The sequence below is a fragment of the Cavia porcellus genome, unplaced genomic scaffold (assembly GCF_034190915.1).
Source record: "Cavia porcellus strain 051 isolate PalLab524CR breed Dunkin Hartley unplaced genomic scaffold, mCavPor4.1 scaffold_24, whole genome shotgun sequence".
NCBI lineage: Eukaryota > Metazoa > Chordata > Mammalia > Rodentia > Caviidae > Cavia > Cavia porcellus.
The window spans coordinates 50,406,470-50,431,770 of NW_026947507.1; the positions used below are offsets into that span (position 1 = coordinate 50,406,470).

Genomic DNA, 25,301 nt, shown 5'->3' on the forward strand with positions numbered 1-25,301 from the left:
CAAGATCTGTAATCAGGGGTCAGACTTGGGCAATCTGAATTTTATATAGTGTAGACATCATGTTTAAGGCAAGAAATACTAAAACTTAATTCTTTCCTTGATTCTGGTCACAAACCAAATTGGATGAGAACCCAGTCAAATGCAGTGGATTCTGTTTGCAACCAGAATCGTGGAAAGAATTATGCTTGTGAAAAGAGGCATCACTGCATAGAGTCAGGTGAAACTGCTAGATTGGGAAAATACATCACAACACTAACCAACTTAAAGAGCTTCCAGATTCTACAACAATACAAATTTAGAATAAGATGACCTTTTGATTAACTTTGTGCAGCCTTACCTTACTTCTCTCTCTCTCTTGCTACTGCATGGTTTGCAATGTAATTTTGGAAGATAGACTGTAGAGGTGATCCTGGCTTTCCTCTATAGTTGATTACTGTATATTTCAGTATCCATAGTTGAGGTGCAGTCCATAAAACAGGTGCCTTCTCTCACAGTGGGCTTTGCAACATCCCTACAGGTTTCTGTCTTATAAGCACAGATGCACTGATGAAGTCTATCTGCTTTCAGTTCTGTCAAAAATAGTGCCTTCTGGTGGGGTAAGCTTTTCACTGTTACACTGAAGGCAGCTTCTTTTGATCAGACGTCTCGGTTTAAATTGTTCTTTGTTTGCTGGGTGGAAGATTTTTCTGCCTGGCAGTTTGTGCCTCTGTGTGCTCCTGACCTTGTTTGTCCTTCACCACTCGAGCTGTGCCCCGCTTCTCACCCGGGATCTGAGTCCTGCTGAGTCAGTGCAGAGGGATTTGAGGCATGTGGGCAGTTTTTCCTGCCCTGGGCTCACCCAGCCATGACAGCAGAGTCAGGAGAGCTACCAGAACTCAGTGGCCTGTGTGTGTTCCCTGCTCCCACTCTGCTTAGTGGCCTGGGAGGGGCTTGTGCACCATGGGCCCCGCAGACCCTGGAAGGGGAGCAGTCAGAGCGGAAAGTCTCAGGGCTTTTGATTGATTTGCAACCATGTCTTGTTTCTGTGACAGCATGTGACCAAAAGGGTCCTTGGGTGAAGTCTGCATGCCTGGAAATACAGGATGTGCCTGTGTCTTGGGGGTACGCTCCCTCCACAGCCCTGAACTCTTTGGTCTTTGGTCCTTTCCTCTCCATCCTCATCACCCTTCACTTCTCTGCGGTCTCTGTTACTTTGTTTCTTCACTGTCTTCCCTTTAGCTTTTCTGCCTAGTCAGCATCCTGTGACTTCCTTGATCCCATGCCTTCTGCTGCCCTTTCTCGGAGATGGTGCAGGGCTTCCATACCCCATCCTGCTGTGACCCCACATCTCAGCACCCTTTTCCTGATGCTGAGCGCGAGCTGCTCCTCCTCAGAGACCCCAGCCTCAGCATGTCCAGGTGCAAGCCCTTCTGTCCCCCAGCCCGTCATCTCCTTCTCACAGCTCCTCCTGTCCAATACATCATCTCCCAGGCTCTGGGAACCCCTCGCCCTTCTACTCTCCACCTTATGGATTCCAACTTGGTGTCCCTCCCTTCTGCCACTGTGGGGTACAGATAATCGGAAGTGAGGACGGTTGGTCCTGGTTTTCTCAAATATTCGTACAGACCCCCAACTCGACCTAGATTTTCACTGTGCCCCTTCAGTTGTGAGCTGCTGTGTCCCCATGGACCTCACTTTTGTCTTAATGAACTTTGAGGTGACCATTTGGCCGCATTTAACTGACAGTGCCTATAGGGTTGCATTCTTATTTTGGTCCAAAACAGTACCTGGTGTATAATAGGCACTGAATCAATACATGTTGAATGGACTCCTTCAAAAGATTTGTTTTGTTTTGTTTTTTTTTCCTGTTGTTTTTGTTTTCAACTATAGGTTGAGCATCACTTATCTGAAGATCAGAATTTAGAGGGTTTCAACATCTGAAACTTGTTGAGCACTGACTCCATAAAGTTTCAGATTTGAGAGATTAAATCTCAGATTTCAGGGTAAGGTGAGGAATGCAACCCAGGAAAATATTCTTTACCCTGAGAACCAAAATCTGTAATGCTCCTAGTGCCAAGGCATTCAGATGTGGGGTCACCCTGCGTGGGTAAATCCACTCACACCTTCACATCTGGTCTAGAAGCTGCAATGACTGGTGGACAAATGAGCGCCCACACTGCACACCAAAACCCGCTTCTTTATCATAGGGTCTACACCGCAAGCAAACCTGAGTACTGAGGCTTGAGTTTAAAAAAAAACCTCACGCATTAACATTTTTTGTCTTAAAAACAATTCACGTGCCATACGTTTGCCACCACCGTCTTGGTTTATGCAGCGGGTTCCTGTCATACAGGACTTAACTCCCTACATGTACCTCTCCATCCCCCTTTCCTGTCCGCAGTTGGTGGAAATCTTGGTACACCACACCATCATCTTAGTCTTAAATGTTTTACACATTTAAGAATCTAGAGACTAAAATATCTGGAAACCAAGGACATGTCTTGTTTAAATAGTGTTAAGACCATTTGTATCTTAAAAACTGGTTTTAAAAAAAACAAAATAACTGACTACAGCATTAGTTACTGTGTGTTGGAATCTTGTTTGAGAAAGGGTGACACATTCATATGGTCATTACATAAAATAAATGTATAAATGCAGGGACATGGTATAGATTTTGGAAGACAGTTACACCTGTTCACTGTCACTTTCATGTGAATACAGAATGATGTGAAGACAAATTTGTATTGTGGTTTTTAAAAACACAGCTATTCTTTAAATATTTATTCATTCATAATGTCCCAAAGAAGTTTTGGTAGTTTTGTTAATCAAATATTTTAGGAAAACATGGTATGTTGTGTGCATATTAGAGAAATAGACACTTCAGAATACATTTTATCTAAATATGTTGTCAGAGACTTAAGGGTATGTGTGACTGCATTTTAATGTCTTCTTTTTCTGTCTTGAATTACGCTTAGTCTAGCAGCATGCAACCTTAATGGAAGAGATATTCCTAAATGGATTTCTCCAGCAAGAAGAGGTTTGTTTGTTTGTTTGTTTGTTTTTAAAATACTTAAATCCTCAGGCTTCAAGAATAGCATACTTACTGTATATTCTTTTTTTTTCTTTAATGTCGTAAGGTGTTCTTAAAGTGCCTCTACTCAGCAGCACTATAGTGTCTTTAAAATATCTTCTAAGTGCATGTAATGAAAACATTCCAAATTGATCTTGGGATGTAAAGTGTCAGATTTCCAATTGCCATCTTGGAGATGCCTTTCCCATACTGATTTGGCATTTTGCAGAATGCTAATTTTAAATTGTGCTCCAACGTTTTTCTGGATTCCTAGGCAGTGACTGCAGATTCATGAGATTTTTCTGAGAGAGGAGATAAAGCAAAAGCTTGGTTAGAGTTCTGCTGGTACGTACATGAAATTCCATGTAGACTTCCTGGTGTTCTTTGGGTGTTTTCTGATGTTATTGGTCTTGCTGTGTGTTGATCCTTGACTGCTCCACCTTGCCACTGTTTGCCTTGGAGGCCGTGCCTTTGAGGTGGGTGGTTAGCGCCAGTGTGGGTTCAAGCTTCTTGGGCTTCTCTTGAGAACTGTGGGGCACAGGGTCTAGCCCAGGCTGGTGTGTACTCTGTTATGTAAACGTCACACCTCTCAGTGTCTAATAACGTGCCAGATATCATCGTCACATGTTTTGTCTTTAAACAGCTAATCTTTTTTTTTTTAGTACCAGGGATTGAACTCACGACTGCCTGCTTGCAACACAGACACTTATGCCACTGAGCTAAATCCCCAGCCTAAACAGCTAATCTTTAAAGCGTGGCAGCAGAGATACATTTTGGACCATTGTGTAGGTCTCTCCCCAAGAATTCTCTGAAGTGTGTTCTTTTAGTATTAAAATTAGGATGCAGAGCTTCCTCAGCCAGATTCCTCCCTCGTCTTAGTTTTCTTTCCTAGGTTTACAGTTTTGGGCAGAGTACACGATTTCCCCCATGTGTGAAAGGCGTTTGAGGGGTGGAATCCTGCATGCATCAGTGCAGATTGTGTGGTTAGTGCTGAGAAGGGGAAACAGTGATTACTCTTTAATGCTGAGCGGTGTGATTCAGAGCAGTGATAAGTGGGGAAATACACAGCAGATGAAGATTAGTGTGGCTGTCATCAGTGGTGCCCAGCCAGGAGCTTATATTCGAGGCCGCCTGTAGAAAGACTGACTGTACCATGCAGGAGGAACTGAATAATCTCTGTGTGTAGACTTTCAGTCCTGCTCTACTCACAGTACAAAACAAGCTCTTTAGTACAGAAGTGCTCACAAACTCCAGGCTCCTAGTGGATGATCCATGTGGGCGATTCCGTAGGGTTGAAAGCTCTAGACTGGCTGTAGAGACTAATGATCTCCTCGTGGCCTGTCCCCAGGGGCACATTTGTCTGGTGCCCCTGAAGGAAGTATCTGTCTGTCTGTCTGTTGCTGTCGAGTGCCAGGAAGCTGGGTGGGCTGCTGAGGAGCTTAGCTGTCCCTTCCCAGGCGCTGGGACAATGTACTCATAGTGCAATCAGCAAACCCTGTGACCTCAGCCTCCTAACCCCTCCGTCCCAGGCACCCCTGGGTTGGGTCGTTGTGAATTACTGTCCTGCTTTTGCTTCCATTTCTGAATGCCACAGGCTCCTAGTATCTCTCATGAGATCTACAAAAATTGTTTGCCCCTCTGTGCTGTGTTTTGGTTTCATTTCCTCATCCACTTCCAACCTGGATACCTTCCTTGGCTTTGATCCTGAGGGCATTCTTTTTAGCCTTATTATCCACGGCTGCTGTCACCCTGTTTTCCTGTTTGCTTTCTGCTATCTGCCTCGCTCTGCTCCAGCGCCTTCCTGTTTGAACTCTCGCAGGGCTTCCTCTTTTCCTTCCCACCCTGTGGCTGTGTGACTTTTGTGCCCCTTAAGAAACTTGGTCTCCCTTTTTGCAGTGGAACATTCCTGGGACAATATTTTTATAACTAAGTAGCTAAATAACAGGGTGGACTCTCTGGTTCCATTGTGTCTAGCTGAAGGAGAGAGTTGCAGAGTCAGAGCAAAGGAAGTGACTGGGCACCTCGTGATAGCTCTGGGTCGGTGGGACAAGGCGAACATAGAATCAGAGCAGCGGGGTGCTGTGGAGTCAGGAGGCTTGGGAATGGAATATGGGAAAAGCTTTATAAAGGGTATGTGTTAAAAACATTGATTTAGGGACAATAGTAGCCAATTTTAAATGGCCTACCTTAGTCAGTGGTGAGCTCTCTGTCACTTTATTCTTTCTGTCTCCATTCTCTCAGCCATACAAAGTAGCCAAGAGTCAGATATATCCACACAGTAGATAAGGTTTAAAGTTCTGACTTTGAAGACAGATCATATGCCTTAGAGATTTGCACTCATATTTAGTTTACATGAATTGGAATGAAACTGAATTTTATTCTTTTTTCTTCTCAGTTGAACGCTTTTCTTATTTTGTTTTTTTTCCCCTGTATCAGTCACCCAGCTGTCCTTTTGGGCACCAATTTACATAGCTGTAATTGGACATCTGTGACTTAGGCTTTTAAAGCCAATTTCAGATACAGTCTCCTGTAGCAGAGTGTCTTAGTTACTTTTCTTTTGTTGCTGAGACAAAATACCTGACATCCAAAGTTAAGGAAAGAAACCTGCATTTCTCCCTTGGACTGTACACAGGCCACCCCCACACTGGGTAGGTGGAGCACCCACACCACCTCCTTCATGGAATGAAGATGTTTTGGAAGTGAGGACCCTGCCCCCTGCTGAGTCTCTTAGATAAACTGCTAACTTCTTAGGTTGATACAATGTATTCACCATTTTGGAGGCTTTTGCAAGTTTGCTTCTGTTAGCTGCACAGTCAAGAAGCTGCCAGTTTCATTGCTCAGATGAAAAAAATGGAGCAAGTGGGTCAGGGTGAGCAGCAGCCCTGGCTCAGTGGTCAGCTGGGTTGGGAATGAAGCCTGGCTCTGCCCTTGCTGCTCGCAGCTAGAGAGCTCTGTGGCTTTTCTGAGCCTGGGAATCCTGGGGTCACCAGCAGATAGTGGGAGCTCAGGAGTTAGTAGACCCCATCTCCATGCCCAAAACAGCAGTACCTACACCATCATCTGCAGCAGGGTGAAAGGTGACATGGTCCTGGGGTCCCTAACCCCAGCAGGTTTGCAGGTTCCTTGAGTCTCCTCACTGAAAAAGAGTTTTCAGGATGAGTGGAAGAGGCATAAAGGGATTTGCCAGGCTGGAATTGGAAAGTGCTCACTCAGAGAAATGGTGTGGGCCAGAGAGAGGAGAGAGGATCCTCACGGTCCAGAGCCAGGTGCATTTGCGGGGACCCGGGGCATCGCCCAGATGAGCAACCTGGATGTGTGTTCTACCACCTGTCTGTGCCAGCCGCTGTCAGCTCGCATCCCCACTGCCTTGAGGAGGGCATAGTGGAGAGGAGAGGATAGGGGCTTCTCCTGGTGAAAGGGGCCAGTTTGCAGCTGAGGATGGGCAGCTCAGGCTTCCTAGGTCTTGGGAGAAGAGAAAAAAATTTAAACTGGGTAAGTGCCTTTCCTTCCCAATGCTGCAGTTTTGTCTTAAAAATACAATTTTAAGATTCTGATTTTCGGTATCTCCCTTCTACTGATCTTTCTTTCTTTTATCCTGCCTCAGTTGCAGAGTATAAGGTTAGACATTTTGCCACACAGCATGGTGATTGGTTGATTATAATTATTATGCACTTTCAAATTTCAAAAAGAGGTTTTCACCTCAATTCTTAACACTAAAGTAATGGCTATGTTAACTGTAATTTGTATTTGTCAATAAAAAGTAAAGATAATTGTAGAAAAGAAAAAAACAAGTATTGTTGAGTGTCTATTATCAGATCATTTACCATACCATACCATTTACCATACAATTTCAGCTGTGCTATGACCTTTAAACCTTAAAATCTCCTTCTGAAGCACTGTATGCTTGTGTGTGTGTGTGTGTGCCTGTGTGTGTGTGTGTGTGTGTTTGAGACAGGGTCTCCCTATGTATTTCATGCTGGCCTTAAACTCACCATGAAGCCCCGGTTGGCCTCTCAAGGAGATCCTCCTGCTTCAGCCTCTGGAGTGCTAGGATTACAGACATTTGCCACCATACTTGGCAGCGCATGGTCCCTGGACAGTAATTTGAGGTTCAGAGAAATCAGGAAAGGCTTTGGATGAGAATTCAAAACTAACTGCGCCTGACACTTACAGTGAATATCATTATCAAGCAGCCAGGTGAGATCAAGATCCAGAAAAAGTCTACATGTTTTCAACTAGATTTTTGATTCGCATCATCTTTTTAAAATGGTGAGCTAACTTTTTTCCCCTTTAAAATTGAGCGATAAAAGTAAGGCTCCCTTCCTCAGAGGTAGTTTTGAAAAGCAGACTAGTCGGAAAAGGTTAGGCAGACTCCAGGGTTTACCAGATACATGAGTCTTGGTACAGGGCCTGGGGCTAACCCTGGCCCTGGTACACACACCGGGACATGGAAGCCAGCCTGGGAGTGGCTGTCACCAGGTGCTGGCTCCCTGTCCTCTCAGCTCACTTTCCAGCTTGGGACAGGTGTCTGCCTCTGATCTGGTAGAGGATGATATGAATGGTGAGCATAGCTTGCAAACTGGGTGACCCAGGGCTGCTGGGCCTCAGGTGTTGGGGTGCAGGAAGGGTGCAAGGGGAAGCTGGGATGCAGGAGCAGAACAGAGAAGCTGCAGCCAGGGAGGATGAACGAGTGATGGATTCACCATCAAAGGAGGGACTGTCCTGCACGCCTGGGGAGGTGTCCTCCAGGGAGCATGCTGAAGCATTCTGAGCGTGGCGGCCTCTCTGGAGGGGGCAGGGCTCCAGGGAGCCTCCTTGAAGGACCATAGCTTTTCAGATGGTCCTGTGTCATGTTAACTGCAGAGGTTTCATGGAAAAGAAAACACAGTTAGAAATGCATAGAGGCAACACACAGGACAGGGACCAGCACTCCAGTGCGAATCTAGACTTGTTTCATAGCCTCCTACCCACAGGCACGCTCAGCCTTCGAGTTTCTTCGTAGTAGACATAAGGAAATTATAGGTTGCTTTCTGGAGAGTCGGCTGTAAGCTTTCTGGCCCCGATGAACAGGCCTTGTCTTGTGCACTCAGCACCCTGAGTCGCAACAGTGTTTTGCATTTCTGGACACTGAAATTTGAGCGTATTGAGGCCTCAAGGTAAAATCTGTGCATGGACTTCCTGAGAGTCTGCAGTTTACAGACGGGTGCTGTATAATAGAAGGTGAACTCCCCAGCCGCTGCAATGGCGAGAAGGCAGAGGAGTTGCAGTCCTGCAGGCTGTGGGGCAGTCTGATCAGACCTCTTCAGGAGAGGCCAGAGGACGCAGACCGCTTTACGGTCATCCAGTGGTCACCACCGAAGTGTCTGGAAGGTCTGGCTTTAAAGTCTTTTGAGAGATTTTGTCCATCACCCTAAACTTTTGAAATCTTGAAAACTTTTTTCGGAAGTAATGCTAAAATTCTATATACCGTGTTACATCCTCAATATGAATCGATATCAGCACAAAAATATGTGTTACTCTCTTTGATTAAAATATGCAGTAGACAGTTTTCAAGTCTAGATTATTAGTTAATTCAGTATGGTTTTCTGTAGAACAGAAGGTGTTGGGGCACAGTTAGGAGTTACGGAAAATTATTTTTTATGTGAGAAATTCAGGCTTGGTTTATATCACTTTTTCTAGAAACTATTCAAAGTGTGCTTGAAGGTCATTTATACCATTCCTAAATTCCTGAGGAATAGGTAAGAAAAACTGTGTTTGTGAGCACCTGGTGGTGGGTTCCTAATTGAGAAGATGTTTTAGAAGGTACTGGGCTGGGCTCTGGAAAGTGCCTGTCACCCTGAGTGTCCTGCAGGTGGCCAGAGCATGAGGTCTTTCCTGGGAGCTCTGCTTTGGCAGGAAAGCTTTGTCCACAGGGTACCTAGGACAGTGTGAGCCAAGAGGCTGAAGCTCACAACCAGAGCATTGCTTTACCTTGTAGATATGTGTATTGGGATTGGAAATTTTCTCTTGAGATTTGGAAAATTTCTCTTGAGATTCCAGAATTCACATTATGATGACTCAACAGTTGAAACTCTAACTCAAGAGTTGAAAATTTTTAATTAAAGAAATTGCCTAATGCAGGCAATTAATACTTCTTAACTCCTACCTAGAGGGCTACCGAAAGAAAAATATGGTATAATTGCACTGTCTCTGCTGTCATGCTAGTTTGCGGATAGTTAATTTTTCTGTACATGTTATTGAATTGCAATTATTGACAAGTTTATAGCATGCTTTTTCCCCTTAGATTTACTTCATATGCATGTTCCAGTTTTTTCAGATGTTGTATTTCATGTTTTGGTTTTTTCAAGACAGGGTCTCACTGTGCAGTTCCGACTGGCCTTGAGCTCACCACATAGCCTAGGCTGGCCTCACAGTCACAGTGATCTCATCTGATTCAGCCTCCTAAGTGCTAAAATTACAGGCGTTTGCCACCACACCTGGCATACACTCCATTTTAATTGAAGCATACTATTTGTCTAAGTGAATGAACACTGCCATTATTTCTGAGTTTTGAATTTTACGTTAAAATTGAACTCATAGTAAACATCTTTGTGTGTAAAACCTTGTCAGTATTTTGGATTTGTTTTTTCATGAGAAACATACACCAGCTGGATATATAGAAACCTTACTATATATGTTTATTGGCATGTATGTATATATTAAGTTGTAGATAATTTTATGAGCTTAATCTTCCAGTTTACTTATTCCGCCTTCAATTCAGTCTAGCCTATAAATCAACTTGTCAGTGTAATTATTTTAATGGCTGTGCTTTTTATGTAGAATCTCTTTTGTTTCCACCTGATTGTTCTGTTTAATAGTTTCTATTCTTCCCTCTATCTCTTGAAAGGTTCCTATTTGTTTAAAGTCTCCCTTTGTTTTGTCATCACCAGTGTGTGGGGTGCATACTTCTTGTGCTCACTGTGTTTCCTTGTCCTGGGTCCTACACTCATGTCACCTTTGCTTTTGACACTGTGATGTGGTGTCCCTCGTGGGTCAAGCTGGAGAAGCAGTACTCACAGCACAAGCCACTGCTCAGTCGAGGATCCACCATGTCACCTCCTGTGGGGTCCAGCTGTGATGACAGATGTGCTGTGAATGTGACCATGCCAGCCCCCAGCCCTGTTCTGTCCAACCTAGATTCCCTGCTTCTAGGAATGGAGTTTGTCTCAGTTAGGGCTAAGGAGAAACCTCCTGCACTGATGGGTACCATGTTGTGGGCCTCAGAGGCTACCCAAAGGGCCATATGTTGAAGTCTTGGTGCTCTTGGGTATCTGGGAAGCCTCAAGAGGCTGGACCTAGAGGAAGGAGTTAGATCCTGGGATGCTCTGGAGGTAATGCTGGGAGGAGACCAACCTCTGCCTGCTTCTCCTCTGCTTCAAGCGGTCCTCAAGTGAACAGGCACCTTGGCCTGCCTCCCCCTTCCAGCATGATGGCTGCAGCCCCACGGCTGGCAGCCATGGACTGAACCCTCTGACACTATGATCCCAAATGCATCTCTCCTCCTGTGAAGCTGATTATCTCAGGTGTCTTGCTGTAATCATGGAGAGTTGACTAATACATAAGAGTATTGTGAACTCTAGCAAAACAAACACCTCTTTAGTATCTTTGGCATTTAACTCAGGCAAAGACCTTCTTGCTCCTCTTTTGATTGACCTTAGCTGTTGTGTGGACCTGGCCCCTGCCTTGGGGCTACCTTGATTTCCTTTTGTTTTGTTTTATTTTTTAATCCTAGAGATGTTCATGGTTTAGTTGAAGCTTAATTAGCTAGCACAAATATTCTATTGTATTTAGTACTTTAATGAGTTTGTGGCTAGTGGAACAATGCATTTTATATGTTCAATTCATAGTACTGAATGGAAATCAATGAATGACTTCCCTAAAAGGTTTGTAATTTGCTCTTCCACTAGCAACACACCAAAACATTAGTTACTCCTGAGTGACATCTGCACTGTTGTCATCCCCCCCACCTAGAAGTGGAAAATGATACCTTGTTGAATGTAACTTTGTAGCTCATTCCTGTAACTTTATATCACTGGTTCCCAGGGAAGAAGTGAATGGGATAGAATGTGCTTCCCTGAGCAGAGGTGTCAGATTTTCTGTGCGCGGAAAGGTTTTGTACCATTTTCTCTGCTCATACTCAGGAGACTATCGCTGACACCCCAGTAAAGCTACACATCAGGAGATCGGGGCTGTTGTGTAATTAACTCTCTTTCCCCCTATGCCCTTAAGCCATCTCTTGGAAGGGCAGGAAAGGTAGGTTGCAGAGAAGCAACACACTGATTTTTGTCACAGGTGCCCTTGTAATTTCTTCAGACACCTCCAGCCCAAATGGCTTCTGTACATGGAGCGTGCAAGAGCTGCTGCTTTATTTTTTCACTTACCTGGAAGCAGAAGAATTTTCTTTTAGACAATGCCATTTCTTTCCAGGAAAAATGGGGAGGAGGTTAAATATGAATGAGAGAAAGTGACCATGAGAGACAGAGAGAGAGAGACAGAGAGAGAGAGAGAGAGAGAGAGAGAGAGAGAGAGAGAATGAGAGAATGAGAGAATGAATGTGCACTCCCCGTGGAGCTACAGCTGTGACATAGCTCTGCCCTCCACTTGCATCATATTTGCAGTCTGCTTTCCTGCCTCCCTCTCTCCCTCCCATCCTCCCTCACTCTTCTCTCATTTTCGTTGTTTCTTTTCTTTCTGTTATGTGTTGGCTCTGAATGACATGGACAAGCTGGGAAGCCTGTGCTTCCCCTCTGTGATCAGAGGTGAACCGCGAGCACCATCTGCACTGGGGGAAACTTTAGCAAAAACTGCGGGTGCCCTGAACACGGTATTTTTCACACACCTCACCCATGTTATATTACAGACCCTGCTAACAAGTTTAGATACCAGGTGGCTCCAGTTAGTTTAGACTGGCTGCAGTAAAGAGAGGAGCACACTTTCTTACCTTCCTCTCCAGTATTTGCTTTAAAGGAGTGAGGATGGAATTACTGAGAAGTGAACTTCATTTATTGTGACCAGAAATTATTTCTTTTTCCCAGCAACTACAAAAGGATAGTGATTTACCAGGTTTTTGTTTATTTTATTCTGGGCTCATTCCTGATTTGATACAGTCCACTTTAGTTTTGTTTCAGCCTTGTTGGGCGCTGATCGGGTAGAATGCATGAACTGACTTAACTAAGAAGTCCTAAGGGGACAGGAGAGGTCTGCAGTATTCTGGCTTCTAGATAAGCAGCTCATGAGGTAGCTCAAGAGAATGTGGGTTTCACAGATTTGCGAGCATCATCACTCTGGCCTCCTGATGTAAACCGTTTCACAAAGGCTCTCTAGGAAACTGATCAGAAGTTCATCAATCAATAAAAGTTATTTGTTGAGTAGAAAAATACTTGACCTTTGCAAATTTAAGGGGAACAAAAATAACTGCTTTTGTTTAGTGTATGCTGACTCTTTAGGACTTGGCTGCTTAGCGCCATAAGCAGAATTTACTACAAGGGCACTTGGGCTCCTCCCTCCTCCGGGGGGTTGGGGGCAGGCTTTCAGGGCTTGAAGTGACTTTGGCATCTTCCCTGGCACTGCCTTACCTGTGTGCAGGAGACCGACCGGAGACTCCACCGCGGTATCGAACCTGTCCATCTCAAAGTCCAACCTTCCCCATCTGACGTGGTTCTTAAAACTGCCACCAGACTCAGAAAGGTGAGGGTGAAATTCCGCGCTGATGATCTGGCCAGGGGAGCACACTAAGCCGGGGGGGCAAGCCTGTGGAAACTCTGTGAATATCACCACCCACACAGAGAGCCGTTGATTGCACGCAGGATTAGATCCTTCAGCAAGAATCTTCAAATTGGGAAATCACCTCGGAAGACAGTGAAGCTCAAAGGCAGCGCAGCAGTGGGAGGGGAGTGAAGAGTGAAGAAGCGGGCAGGGTGAGAAAAGGAAGAAGCAGAGCCCAAGGATGACATTTACTCCCAAGTTCTGTCTTGGGCTGACTACACTTCAGGGAGAGAAGAAAACCAGGGCCCCAAGGCACAGACTGTCATGGGCTGCCGGCCTCTGGGCACACACGGGCCGTGGCCACCGCTCACTTAACATTGCTGTGGTCAGGCACCCTCGGTCCCCTGCTGCCCTCAAGCTAGCCTCACAGTGGAGGCCTGGTTATGTTTACCTACAAAATAACGAGCCCAAACTCGGAGAGACCAAATGATTCCTTTCTGCACCAGAATAAATACTGAGTTGAGTTTTTAGACCCAATACGGCCTGACCCCGGTTTATTCCTCTCATCTTGTGATTTTCTGTTTCTTATTCTCTTATTTCAGCCTTAGTAGTAACTTTTATTAGATTATCCCCATCACGTACTTGGCTGCTGCTTGAAAGCATATACTGAGATGCATCTTTTGGTAAAATAGACACAGTAAATTTTCATGAAGAGCAAGGGTGTTTTGGAAAAGTCATCTTTAATTTAATTAAGAAGGCTTAGTTTTAGTTTTGAGTCCTTTAGCTTTTGTCTTCATAAGCATGGTAGCCTAAGCTAAAGGGGTTACAACAGGAGGTGCTGGCCAGATACCTTTGTTAAAAATCAAAATCCACATCGTTTCAAAGGAAACACTGAGAATCTACTAAAAACCTATGTTAAATGAAAACAGTCAAAGGTAGCTGAATACCTGGAATCTACTCATTCAGAAAAGAAAGTGAGTGTAAAAGGAAGCATTAAAAACTATGAAGGAACAAAAAGGAATTGGGTCATTTTAGATATTTGCAAATATCTAAAATAATGTACACATAATCCTAAAGTAGATAGTATAACTAAGAACTGTCCTGCTCAGCATAGAAATGAGTATTTTTCAATTAGAATAGCTAACCTGACAGAATTTTTTAAAGAACACAGTATTCCCTGAGGTAGCATTGGAAATGTACTCTGTCACTTCCTGGAAGATGTTTTTATCAATCAGTTGAGTTAGTGCCTATTAAGAGTATTTGGGCTTCTACTTAAAATACATTTTCATGGTGACTATAATTTTATATGAGCCACACTTACAAAGGTAGATTTGCAAGCAAGGTATTGTACTTCTCAAAAGTGTTAGTTTCCTGTTTCATAGAAATGTATTCTATTTGAAATTTTCAGGAATTTGTTCTTAACGTTTTCCCTTGTTGCTCCTTAACAAAATATGGTAGCAAATAACCTGAGGAATTAAAATCAGTTCTACTTTTATAATATGCCTGTATTACTAATATTGTCATAAGTTACATTTGATGATTTGATTTGATTTTTTACTTCGAATCTCTCATTCATGTGCAGTATGTTTGATGTTTATATTCCACTCCCTTTCAAATCGCTATTTCAAAGCTCCTTAAATGTAAAGTATTCTTTCAGAATTTGTAATCAAATATTTTTGAACAGCACAGTCTTTGTTATGGGTAGGTTTTCAGATATAGAATATTAAATATTTGTTCCTTAAATCACTTCCATCTTGATTTTTCTTAAAGACTTTTAAAAAGGATGTAACATATTAGAAATAATTGACATGTATGTTTGATTTTCTTTATTGAGTCAGTATATGTTTGTGGATCACCTACTCCATAGATCATAAACTGTTTGTGGTTTATTTAAAACATAGTAATGCTTTTTGAAATTTTAAATCCCTGCTTGTTGAAGTTTATCTTCTACTGGAAAGAAACAGGAAACAAATGTATATTACAGGTGGTGACAAGTGAGTGGTTATTAGGAACAGAAGAGCAGAACCAAGGCAAGAGCAAGGTAGAGGCGGGTGAGTTGGGGGTGCACGTGTGTCCTTGTCTGTTTTTGAGTGTGGTAATTGAAGGGTTCCTGGAGGAGGGCATAACTTGGTTACAAAAAATTAAAAATTTTGACTCTCTTTATGCAGAGTTTTTCATGTTATATTTCTTGCTCATCTGCCATACCTAGTTCATATTAATATAGTAGAAGAAAAGTATGTGACTCCTGGAGTAGTGATACAGCAAAATTCTCCATGTTTACTCATATTCCAGTTATTCATTGCATTACCTCACGGAGAGGCAGCCGGAGAAATCAAAAAGCATTGTGCCTCATAGATCTGATTTTAGATACTCACTTGGCCATTTTTCATCTCCACTTTTCAATAAATGGCATAAAGAAGCCCAGCAAACAAGGGCTGCTCTTATTACTAATTTGTCACATGTGTTCGTACGGAGCCTGGACAGAGCACTGTCTTGGGTACATGCACAGGTTATCCTGCCAGACTGTCTCCACGTGCAGAAGGGATTTATTTCACTTGAGATGTCTACGTGTCTGCTGGTGGCTGACTGAGAATGGTTTCTGTGCTAAACTTAAGGCTTTGTGTGTATGTAGTTCCACAGGGTGCTGCTTCCTGGGCGGCTCAGGCAGTGCCTGTCACGGGACTTCCCAAAACGGGGGACAGCGTCTGCTGTAGCTGAAATGGGCCATCTTGAGAAAGTCCGGATGGTCCTCAGCTCTCATGGGCATCCCATAGTAGAACAGGTGGAGAGAGTTTACATGTTGATGACCTCGATGCCTAACAGGTACTCAGTTTCCCTTGGAGCATGCCAGGCTGTGCTTTGAATGCCATGGCAGGGTGGGTAGGGGGCTTCCAAGTTTTGTGGAACAGCTCTGCCATGTTCTTGTGGATAAGAAACAGACGGAAAGATCACTGACTCACGGAAAGGCTTGCTTCCCCCTGCTTCATGTTGTGGTTAAATTACGGAGCACAGCTATTGATCGAACAGTGGATGTGCACTTCTGAGGCACATGGTGACAGCAGATGGGATCATCACACTTAAGAGAGAACTGAAATTTCACTAATTACAGCCAGAAGCAATTGAGCACCAAACCCAGTGCCCAAGACTCATTCATTTATGTGGGTACCATTTGCTGAAGAACCCGTTTTAGTGATGGAAGGAAAATTACTTTTTAAAATTAAAAGCAAATACCATTTCAGACCAAGGTGAGGCCCCACCTGCTTTGTAATGTGGGAATGTTGAGGACGCCATCCTGTGTCAGTTGAACCCTTGAGCATATCCAAAGCTTTCTTAAAAGTCCTGCAGACACTGCTCCTCATACTCACTCCTGGGGCCCCCTGGGCATGGACAAAGCGGTCCTGTGGCTGTGAATTTCCCAGCTCCATGCTTCTAGTCTCCCAGAAAACTGCAAACCTTGTACTCTGGATGCTTCATCTTTCACCCGCCCCAGACCACCACTTGTGTAGTTTCCTAGGCAGCAAAATAAATGCCGTGTGAGTCATATGAGGTCACTTAAAACTGTTGATATTCCAGAAAAGGAAAAAAAAAAAATGTGACACGAACTTTGCATTCTGAAGCGGCAGCTTTAGAACACTATCAACCTGAGTGTATTGGTATTTATCCCTGTGAAAAAAAAAATCTCCAGAAAATGAGTGTTGATTTTTAAAGTAGCCATATCTTATATTTATTAGGTGTCTTATAAAATTCATACTTTGAGAGTTAGCAGTTTTCCAATTTTCCTAAGAAATAAATAGAAATGCACACACATAAATACAGTAAGATGTTCTAGGATGGTATAATAGAGGACACACAGAAAGCTTTAGTGCTGGAGGGTAGAACTTAGGTAAACAGAGTGGAACACTCATATATGTAGGTGCTTTGTAAAGGAAAGTGGTTGTGATCTAAGAAGCAGAGATGTCAAGTTATGACTACATAAATATACTACGATCCTTCTTTTACTTCATTCTATGTATGCACGTTATAACAGTTTATAAAAATACATACTGCATCAATAAACATTTATAAATATGGGTATTATTATATGTAGTTCTATTTTCTATACTCCAGCTTTTTACATGCTCTGAAAGTTTAAAAGACACGTAACTCCCCCCTAAATTCAATGATTTCACTTTTGGAGATACTCATTTATACATATTTATAATATATACAAGGATATGGGATATTCATGGCTACACTACTTGTAAGAACTGATACTTAGAAACAGCCTCAAAGTCTACTGGTAAAAGAATAGATTAACAAAATACGGAATGTGATAAAATACAATGCAGCATTTCAACTGATAAAAATGAAATCTTTGTTTCCCAACATAAGCAAGTTTCAAAACATGTTGAATCTAAAAAATACCACACAGAACAATGCATGTTGATTGTGTATGTGAATTAATGGTGTTTTAACGTGGACATATAAGAAGGTTGACCAATAGTGACGATGGGTATCACTGGAAGAAGAAATAGGATGTGAAAAAAGGGAGATGCTTAAAGTGAGAGGTGGAGAGAGGGAGGGAGAGGTGATACTGGATAGGACAATGTACTTAACTGTTCTTTGTATTTTTCTAGATTTTAAGAAATTTTTCACAAATATTAAATGCTGAATTATAGGTAAGAAAATGAAGACAAATATAGAAAACGCCTAAGAGATTCTACAGTGAAGAAGAACAGAGAAAATTAAGGGGCCAAAAGAGCATGTAGTGTTGACAGGAATTTTTAAAAGGGGTGAAGGAGATCCAGTGATCCAACAGCTGTTTTCAAATTGAATTTGGACTCCTCCGCGGATTGTGAAATTGATTTATTCAGTCCTCGGTTAGTTCTGAAGCGCGTCTGCAGGAAGGAGATGGCGAGGTTCCTCTGCTGGCCTTAGGAAGCTGCCCCGCCAGCTGGCCCGTGGTTGGCATGGGAACAGGAAGGAGCCGCAGCAGTGACTCACACTGATGGGAGCTGTCCCTAAGTGATGGTGATCCCTGCGCCCCACTTGTTTCTGCACATGATGAAGTTTATGCTAAAAACCCACCTTTCTTTCTCAAGTCTGGGATTGAATGCTTGCTTGGCAGAGCCCCTGTGAACACCGCGGGCTCTGAGTTCCTGAGGAATTTCTTAGAGGCCAGCACTTCCTGAGCCTCTCTGCTGAGGATCCTGTACCTGTGGTGGGGCTCTCCTGAGCAGGCAACATGCTTCCCTTACTTTTCCTTTGGCTGTAAGAAGTCTTAGCTGTAGTGAAGAAAGTGACATGCCAGGTGCAGACACTTTTGCAAAAGTGCTTTGCAACCGTTTCTGGCAACAATGTCTTCCAGGCATTGAATGTGTTTTATCTGAAAAGTCACACAGTTTCTACAGTTTCCTTGGGATTTCAGGTAGAAAACAATGTTTCTCTTTCTTCCTGAGCTATATCTTCCTCTTTAGACAAAGCAGCTATGCTGTGTTTTGTTTGCTCTTGCCCTGAGAAATGAAATGAGGGGGTTAATCTTGAGCCTGTGTTTAAAACAGCGATGTTAGCTTTGATGAACCTACAGGTGTTCTCTTACGGCTGTGTGTGTCTCATTATGCACTGCCCTAAGATTGGTCTGTGGAATTATAAATTAGGTATAGGACACAATTATTGTATGATTGTATGAAATACAAAGGGGAAAATATTTGTATATAAGTAACTTTATTATGTGATGCACACACTTTTTTCCCCCATTTGATACTTCGGTCTTATTTACATGGATAGGTATTTAAACTTAGCTCTAGTGTCTGTAATCCTATGAAGAAGACAGATTTAATTCCTTCCTTAATTGTTATGTGTAGTTTCAAATATCATTGGATTTTGAGATTTTTTTTTGGTCTTTTTCGATTTTGGGAATTTATTAATGCTTAACTGGATGTATATTTTTACAGTGTGGACAACATATCCTTTAATCTTTCTGTTCAAATTGTACTCAAATCACTAGGCCCAAGCATAGTATGATAAATGATCTAACACATTCAGCAGCAAAACATAAAAATGAAGCATAGAATTACATAGCTAGTGATATAGGAAAGCACTTAATCCCTTTATAATGGAGACATGAGTATTTTGTTCACTTTACAATAGAAGTTACTATCTATTTCCATTGATCAGATTTTTCTAATGCATTTAAAATGTTTTACACCCAATCTTCTAGTAGTACATAATCAACAGAGGGTTACTGTAAGTATAGCCGTCTCTAATAATGGCTGTTCAAGTTTGAAAGTGATGTGAGACTGTTAAGCTTTCTGTTATTTATAAAGACATGGTACAGGGGCTCCCTACTTTGGCTTTAGCACAGATTAAAGTCAGTACAAAACCATGAAATTCTTCTTTGATTCTGTATTTTGTGCAACATTTTAAGTACTGTTTTGGACAAGACTCACCTTACATTTGAGGAAAGTTTAATTATTTCTGTTTTTATGAACTCAAGTGCTTTGATAGAAATCCAGGGGGCACCAGTGTTAGGTAAAAAAAGTATAATTATTTACTGGCTTTTCAGAATTTTATTTAATTTATACCTCAGTCTGATACAATGGAATAACCTCATTGTATTTCAGGGACAAATATCCTTGACTTTAAGAATTTTCTTTTTTTTTTTTTTTTTTTTTTTGTACCGGGAATTGAACTCAGGACCTTGTACTTGCCAGGCAGATACTTGTACCACTGAGCTATATCCTCAGCCCGAGAATTCTCACTGAAACTATGACTTCTTGTTTTGTTGGAGGTTTCCAAATGCTTAGCATGAATGAAACTAGAGTTTTAACCCGCAAGAATGAAGAGCAAAGGAAAAGGCTAATGGACCAGAAATCCATACTCATTTTTAGGAGAGAAGTGGCCAGAGAAATAGTGGACTTGACAGAGCTTTCTAAACCTTAGGTGATTGAAGAAAGGGTACCAAGAAGAAAGATGCTAGCTGCACCCTTGTGGCTCCCAGAAAGTCCTGGGTGAGGATAGCACCCAAACGGTCAGAAGGTGTGTTGTGGGGCTCAAAGTAGTAGGATTTGTGGAAAATGCAAATAAAGAGGAGGAAGGTCACCTCCCTCACCTCTGCAGACTAGAGCACCAAGCGGTCCCCTCTCTTCCAGGGTGGTGCAGGCTGGAGGTCTTCCGGGGCAGTTGAGATACACCCGTGTCAGTTATGTAGGGTAGAGGAGCCCAGTGGTCCAAGTGAGATTGGTGGGAACTGGGTAAACTGAGGCCATGTGTGTCTTCATCTGGCCATGGGAAGGACACGGCACCAAAAATATTCAATGGGAATTGACCCATCCAGACTATGAGGTGTTCTACAAAACAGCTGCCTTTGGTTTTCACATTTTTAAAGATCAATTACTGTATTAAAAGCTGGTGATGATAATACCTGAAAGAGAAATGACAGAGAAATGGGTTGTGTGATCCTTGATTAGTTGTTTTTTTTTTTTTTTCCCCACCAACTACAAAGAACATTTCTGGGACAACTGGGGAAATACAATGTGGAATTTATACTAGGTAACAATGTTGTACCTGTGCTTTCTGATGAGATGATTGTATTGTTATTAAATAAAGTCTTCTTATTTTTTGAACTAATTAACCTTGAGGTGGAGTAATCTTATCTTATTACTAGATTATGGCCAAGTTATATGTTCTTTTTTTGAGAGGGGCTTTGAAAATGCTTTGCTAAATACAAAGATTTGGTTTTTATTTTGCAGAAAACAGTGTAGAATAGAAGGCAGTCAGTTTGTTTCTTAATGTATGGGTTAGGTGTTAGATAAGTGTTGGGAAATGTATGTTGAAACCATTTTAAGACATTAAAATCAAAATCTTCCTAACTTGCCCCCCGAGGTGTTTTGGGATCTGTGCCTAGATCCCCAACCCCTCAAATGGGTGCACAGTGAAGGCTCAAAGGAATGAGACATGGTCTTTAGGGCTTCAGGAGAAGTGAAACCCTCAGCAGAGCTTGTAGGGCAGCCCGTATTTATCAGAACAAGCAAGGAGTCGATTTATCAGAACAAGCAAGGAGTTGAGTGGACAATGGAAGAAACTTGTGCGGGACCTTGGGAGGGGTTCAAGGACCCCCCCGCAGAGCAACAGAGGATGCTAATTAAGGAAAACTGTCCAGAAAGTCTCCAGGTGTCCCCAGCTGTGGCCTGTCTTTCCCCCTGAGGCGTCTCCTCATTCTCAGTTCATCCATGCCCAGGCCACGCCACAGCACTGCACATGTTCCCAGTTTCAGCAGAAGTATACTGTACACTCACTGAAAATCACCTTGGAAAAGCATCTTTTTTTTTTTCCCCTTTTTCTTTATTTTTTTTATAAAAGGAAAAAATCGTCTGCTAAAACAAGATCCATTAGAATAGTGAGCTGGCACTTTTGCCTATACTATTAGTCACACTTGCCAAGGGGCAAAGTGGAGCACCGACAGGAGGACCCAAGAAGCCTGAGATGCCACCTGCCTGGGACATGCTGCACTGTCTGTGCCAGTGTCCAGCTTGGGTTTCCCTCTGTCCCAGTGTTTTGTCACAGCCACAAACACCTGCTGGTCCCGTGAAGAGACACCTTCTGGTTGGAGGAGCGGATGTCCGCCCAGGTTTTAAAGTTTGCATTCAGTTTATTTCAGTGAAGACTTGCTCTGTGTGGAGCGTATGTTTCCAAGAATGCCAAATTAAAGAAATGCGGTGCATGCCCCCTGGAGGAGCACATGCTGGGCAGCAGTGGGTAAGAGGCTTGAGAGTGCACCTTGAGAGTGCAACAGAACGAGAGGAGCAGGCATGAGGCTCACTGCAAGCCTCTGTACCAGGGCCCTCCTCGGCCAAGTGCTTGTCATGTAGTCTTTCTCCAAGTGGAGGGTTTAAGCCCAGTCATCCAGATGGTTTGGACCTTCCTAGGGCCTGATTCGGGGATGTGAGAGCTGCTTGCATGGTCTTTTTAATTGCTTTGCTTTCTGATGCTAATTACTTCAGCCAGACTGCCAAGTAAACATCTGCTCAGGCTTGGACTCTGGCTAGAGGCTGGCTGCTTTGGTTTGTCTCACTGGAGATTGTTTTTATGTCACATAGTAAATTATATAACGTCGATGAAACCTGTGTAGTGGCTATCAAAGGTCAACCTGTGGCTGGACAATCCAGAAAAAGGGAAGACAACAAATAAAATTTACAATCAGTAAAATAATACATATGTGTGTGTGTGTGTGTGTATACACACACATATATATATATATATATATATATATATATATATTTTTTTTTTTTTTTTTTTTTTTTGGCACTTAGAATCCACCTCGTGACTTCACACTTGCCAGCCAGATGCTATGCAGCTGAGCTACATCCCCAGCCCAGGCACATACATTATTAAAATAATACATTGCCATTTTTGCTTACCAGATTAAAAGCAAAAGCTGGGAAGATTTTTTGGTATTGTTTTTGTTTTATTTTAATAATAGTCCTCCTCAGAGCAAAATATAATCCATTGGTTACTATGATGGATAAGTAAATGTGGCCTTTGGAAAGTAGCTTGGCAATATGTGATAAGACTTTTATAACACTCATTTTCTTTGACCTAATAATTCCAGTTCTGGGACTCTATTCAAAGGAAATATCTGAAATATCTGACTCTATTCAAAGGAAATATCTGAAAAAACTTTGTGTGCCAAGTCATTCATCCTGGGTTATTGAAACAGCATTAAACTGGAAGCAGCATGTGTTTAGGGGTTCAGGGTGGGTGTGTTACAGGCAGTGGGAATAGTGGGTGACGGTGCTAATAATCACGAATGGGCTTGCATGGTGTTGCGTGGCGAGCGAGCGGCCACGAGAAATTTAGCAGGCACACAAAATTAGCACAGTGAATCCTAAGAGGAGATGCATGGAGAAATTCATAAGGGCAGCATTTGGCTGATAATATGTAAAGTCCAAGTTCCCCTGTTCTGGTTTCCAGATTCCTTTATAAAATTGAACCAAGTTTTTAGGGTGGGGTAGTTTCTGTTTTCTCTCATAGAATGATGAGATTATTCAGTGGGTATGTATTACACACAGTAGAGACCCACTGAATTTTTAATAAGCTTTTGGCAAGTAGGGCATTCGTAAAATCTTACACCTGTCAGTGCATTGTCTTTTCAGCATCTGGGGAACAGTCTGTGAGAGTTGGATGAGGAAAGATGGGCAGAGAGGAGGCCAAGGTGGAAGGCATCAGAAGGGTTCCTGCACCTGCCCTCCCTTTCCCTTAGCACACTGGTTGCAGCCTGGGGGCCATAGCAAGCCACAGGCTTGGCTCTCTCTTTGTGAAGCTGGGCTTCCAGCACGGATGAGGTCCCTGCCCCAAGACTGATCCTTTCTAATCTTTTTGTAACTACTGATAAAGGCTGTTGCTGGTCACCTCTCCCTCCAGAGCCCCTTAAAACAGTCCAGCATCAGACACTGACTGTTCCTCCCTCAGGGCCATGGTTCACACTAGACAAAACAAAAGGACAAAAACACCTTCCTGGCCTGCCATTAGTGTTAGCATGATTTCTCTGACCTCTGGGTCATTGCTTCAAACTGACCCCGAGCCCCTGGGACTGAAGATCTGTTATCTGACCCGTACCTGGAAAACCGCACACTTCTATCTGACCCGTACCTGGAAAACCCCACACTTCTACTGACCTTTGGAATTATAATGAGTATTTTTTAAGCACTCTTCTTCCAGGTGGTAGAGTATTAGAGATGCAGTAATAGCCAGGCAGGGTTCCTGCCCTCCAAGAGTTCAGAGTAAATAGAAGAAATAAACAGTTTTTCCAGAGGAAGATAAATAAAATTACTTGAATTAGCATCATTTTGCAACAGAAGCATATATTAATAGGAGCACCTGATGTACTTTTGAGAAGTCATGAAAGTCATCTAGAAGATTTGTCTTCTAAGCTAAGACCTGAAGGATTTCAGTAAGAAAAGTGTGTGTGAAATGGTTACTGGATGTCCTTCACACACATTTCTCTTACTGAAATCCTTCGGGTCCAGGCAGAAGGAATAGTATGTCTAACAGCCCAGATACAAGAAATTAAGGTGTGATATACGTGTACACAGAATAAAATGTCGGGAACAAAAGAGCCTAGAGGCAAACTGGAAAGAGCTAGGGAAATAGCCCAGAAGGGAGGCCAGGTCATGAGTTGGGTCTTTATTTCACATACGAGGGTGTTTTTACTCTGTCTTGTGCACAAGGATATTGGTTATTTCAAAAAAATGACATGTCATGAAAGAACTACCCAGGGAAAAGGGAACCCTTACCCTGGTAGTAGGAATATAAGTTGGTACATCCACTGTGACAAACAGCATGGCCTCTCCTCAGAACATTAAAAAGAAAACTACAGCATAATCCACTAACTCCACCATGGCCTGTAAAACCAAAAGAAACTAAATTGGTGCACTGAAGAAAAACCTGTGTTCCCACGTTCACAGCCACTAAGATGTGGAAACAGCCTGGCAACTGTGAGTGAATGAATAAATATGTTATAAATACACAATGAAACCTCTTGAAAAAGAATGAAATTGTTTTATTGGCGACACCATAGATAAAGCTAGAGGACGTCATGGTGTAGAATGGGCCAGGCATAGAAGGAGAATCGTCGCAAGATTGCACTCATGTGGAATCTGAAAAAACACAGAGCAGAAATTAGAATGTGGTTTCCAGCAGGTGTGGGAGGGGACACGGGGAGAAGCTGGCCAAGGGAAGGAGCATGCTCAGAAGTTCAGAGGAACATCCCGGTGGCTGACACTAATGACCGTGAATGATACACTCGCAAATCTTGGACAGCCTATTTTAAGTGCTTTGACCACAAATAAATCAGTACATGAGATAAAAAGAATACTCTAGAACCCAGATTTAGTGGTCATAGAGACCAGAATATGTAAAGGGTTCTTCCAAGTGTTAGTAACCCAGGATTTTGCTAGATTTGAGAGAGTGGTGAGGTGGGGAAGTCAGAAGGTCACACTTTGTTTCTGCTTTCTGTGTGACACTGTGGGATAATTCAGAGCATTGAAGGACACTGGCCAGTCCCAGAGACCCAGGAGGGTGAGTTTGGTTTTAGACCAGTGAGTTTGAGTCCTCCGAGTGGACTTCAAGTAGGGATGTCAATGTAGCTCTCCAAAGTACAGTCTGGAGATCTGGGCTCTGGTTTACTGTGGAAGCTTTCAGTGGGTGTGTAGAATGGAAACTACAGGGACAGGAGAGGGACACTCAGGTAGATGACAGTCTGTTGTGAACCTCCTCAGAAGCCTTAGGAGATAGACCCAGAAAAGTACAAAAGGGATAAAAAGAAATGAGAGATCCAAGAGGGTGCGATACCCTAGGATTCAACAGAGACGCAGGTTACCAGTGTCCTATGGGCATTGTAGAGTGACAGAAAGTGAGTGAGATGAGAGCGGCAGCAGTGGGTTTTTCAGTGTGGACATGGAGACAGAAATAGTATTTTAAAATCTATTAGCTTGATTGACAGTGGAAGGAGGATGAAAGCTAGAAACCA

General features: G+C 42.8%; 1 protein-coding gene across 2 annotated transcripts in view; it reads left to right on the forward strand.

Annotated features, from left to right (window-relative positions):
- Rnf217 (ring finger protein 217) overlaps positions 1 to 25,301 on the forward strand; it is a 100,414-nt gene that overhangs the window by 28,115 nt on the left and 46,998 nt on the right. Inside the window, exon 2 of one of the 2 annotated variants that reach the window (XM_063235041.1) lies at positions 12,674 to 12,775. The exons of the other annotated variant lie outside the window; for it this stretch is intronic. Coding sequence (XP_063091111.1) covers positions 12,674 to 12,775 — 102 coding nt within the window. The remainder of the gene's footprint in view (positions 1 to 12,673; positions 12,776 to 25,301) is intronic. 2 annotated transcript variants of the gene reach the window in all.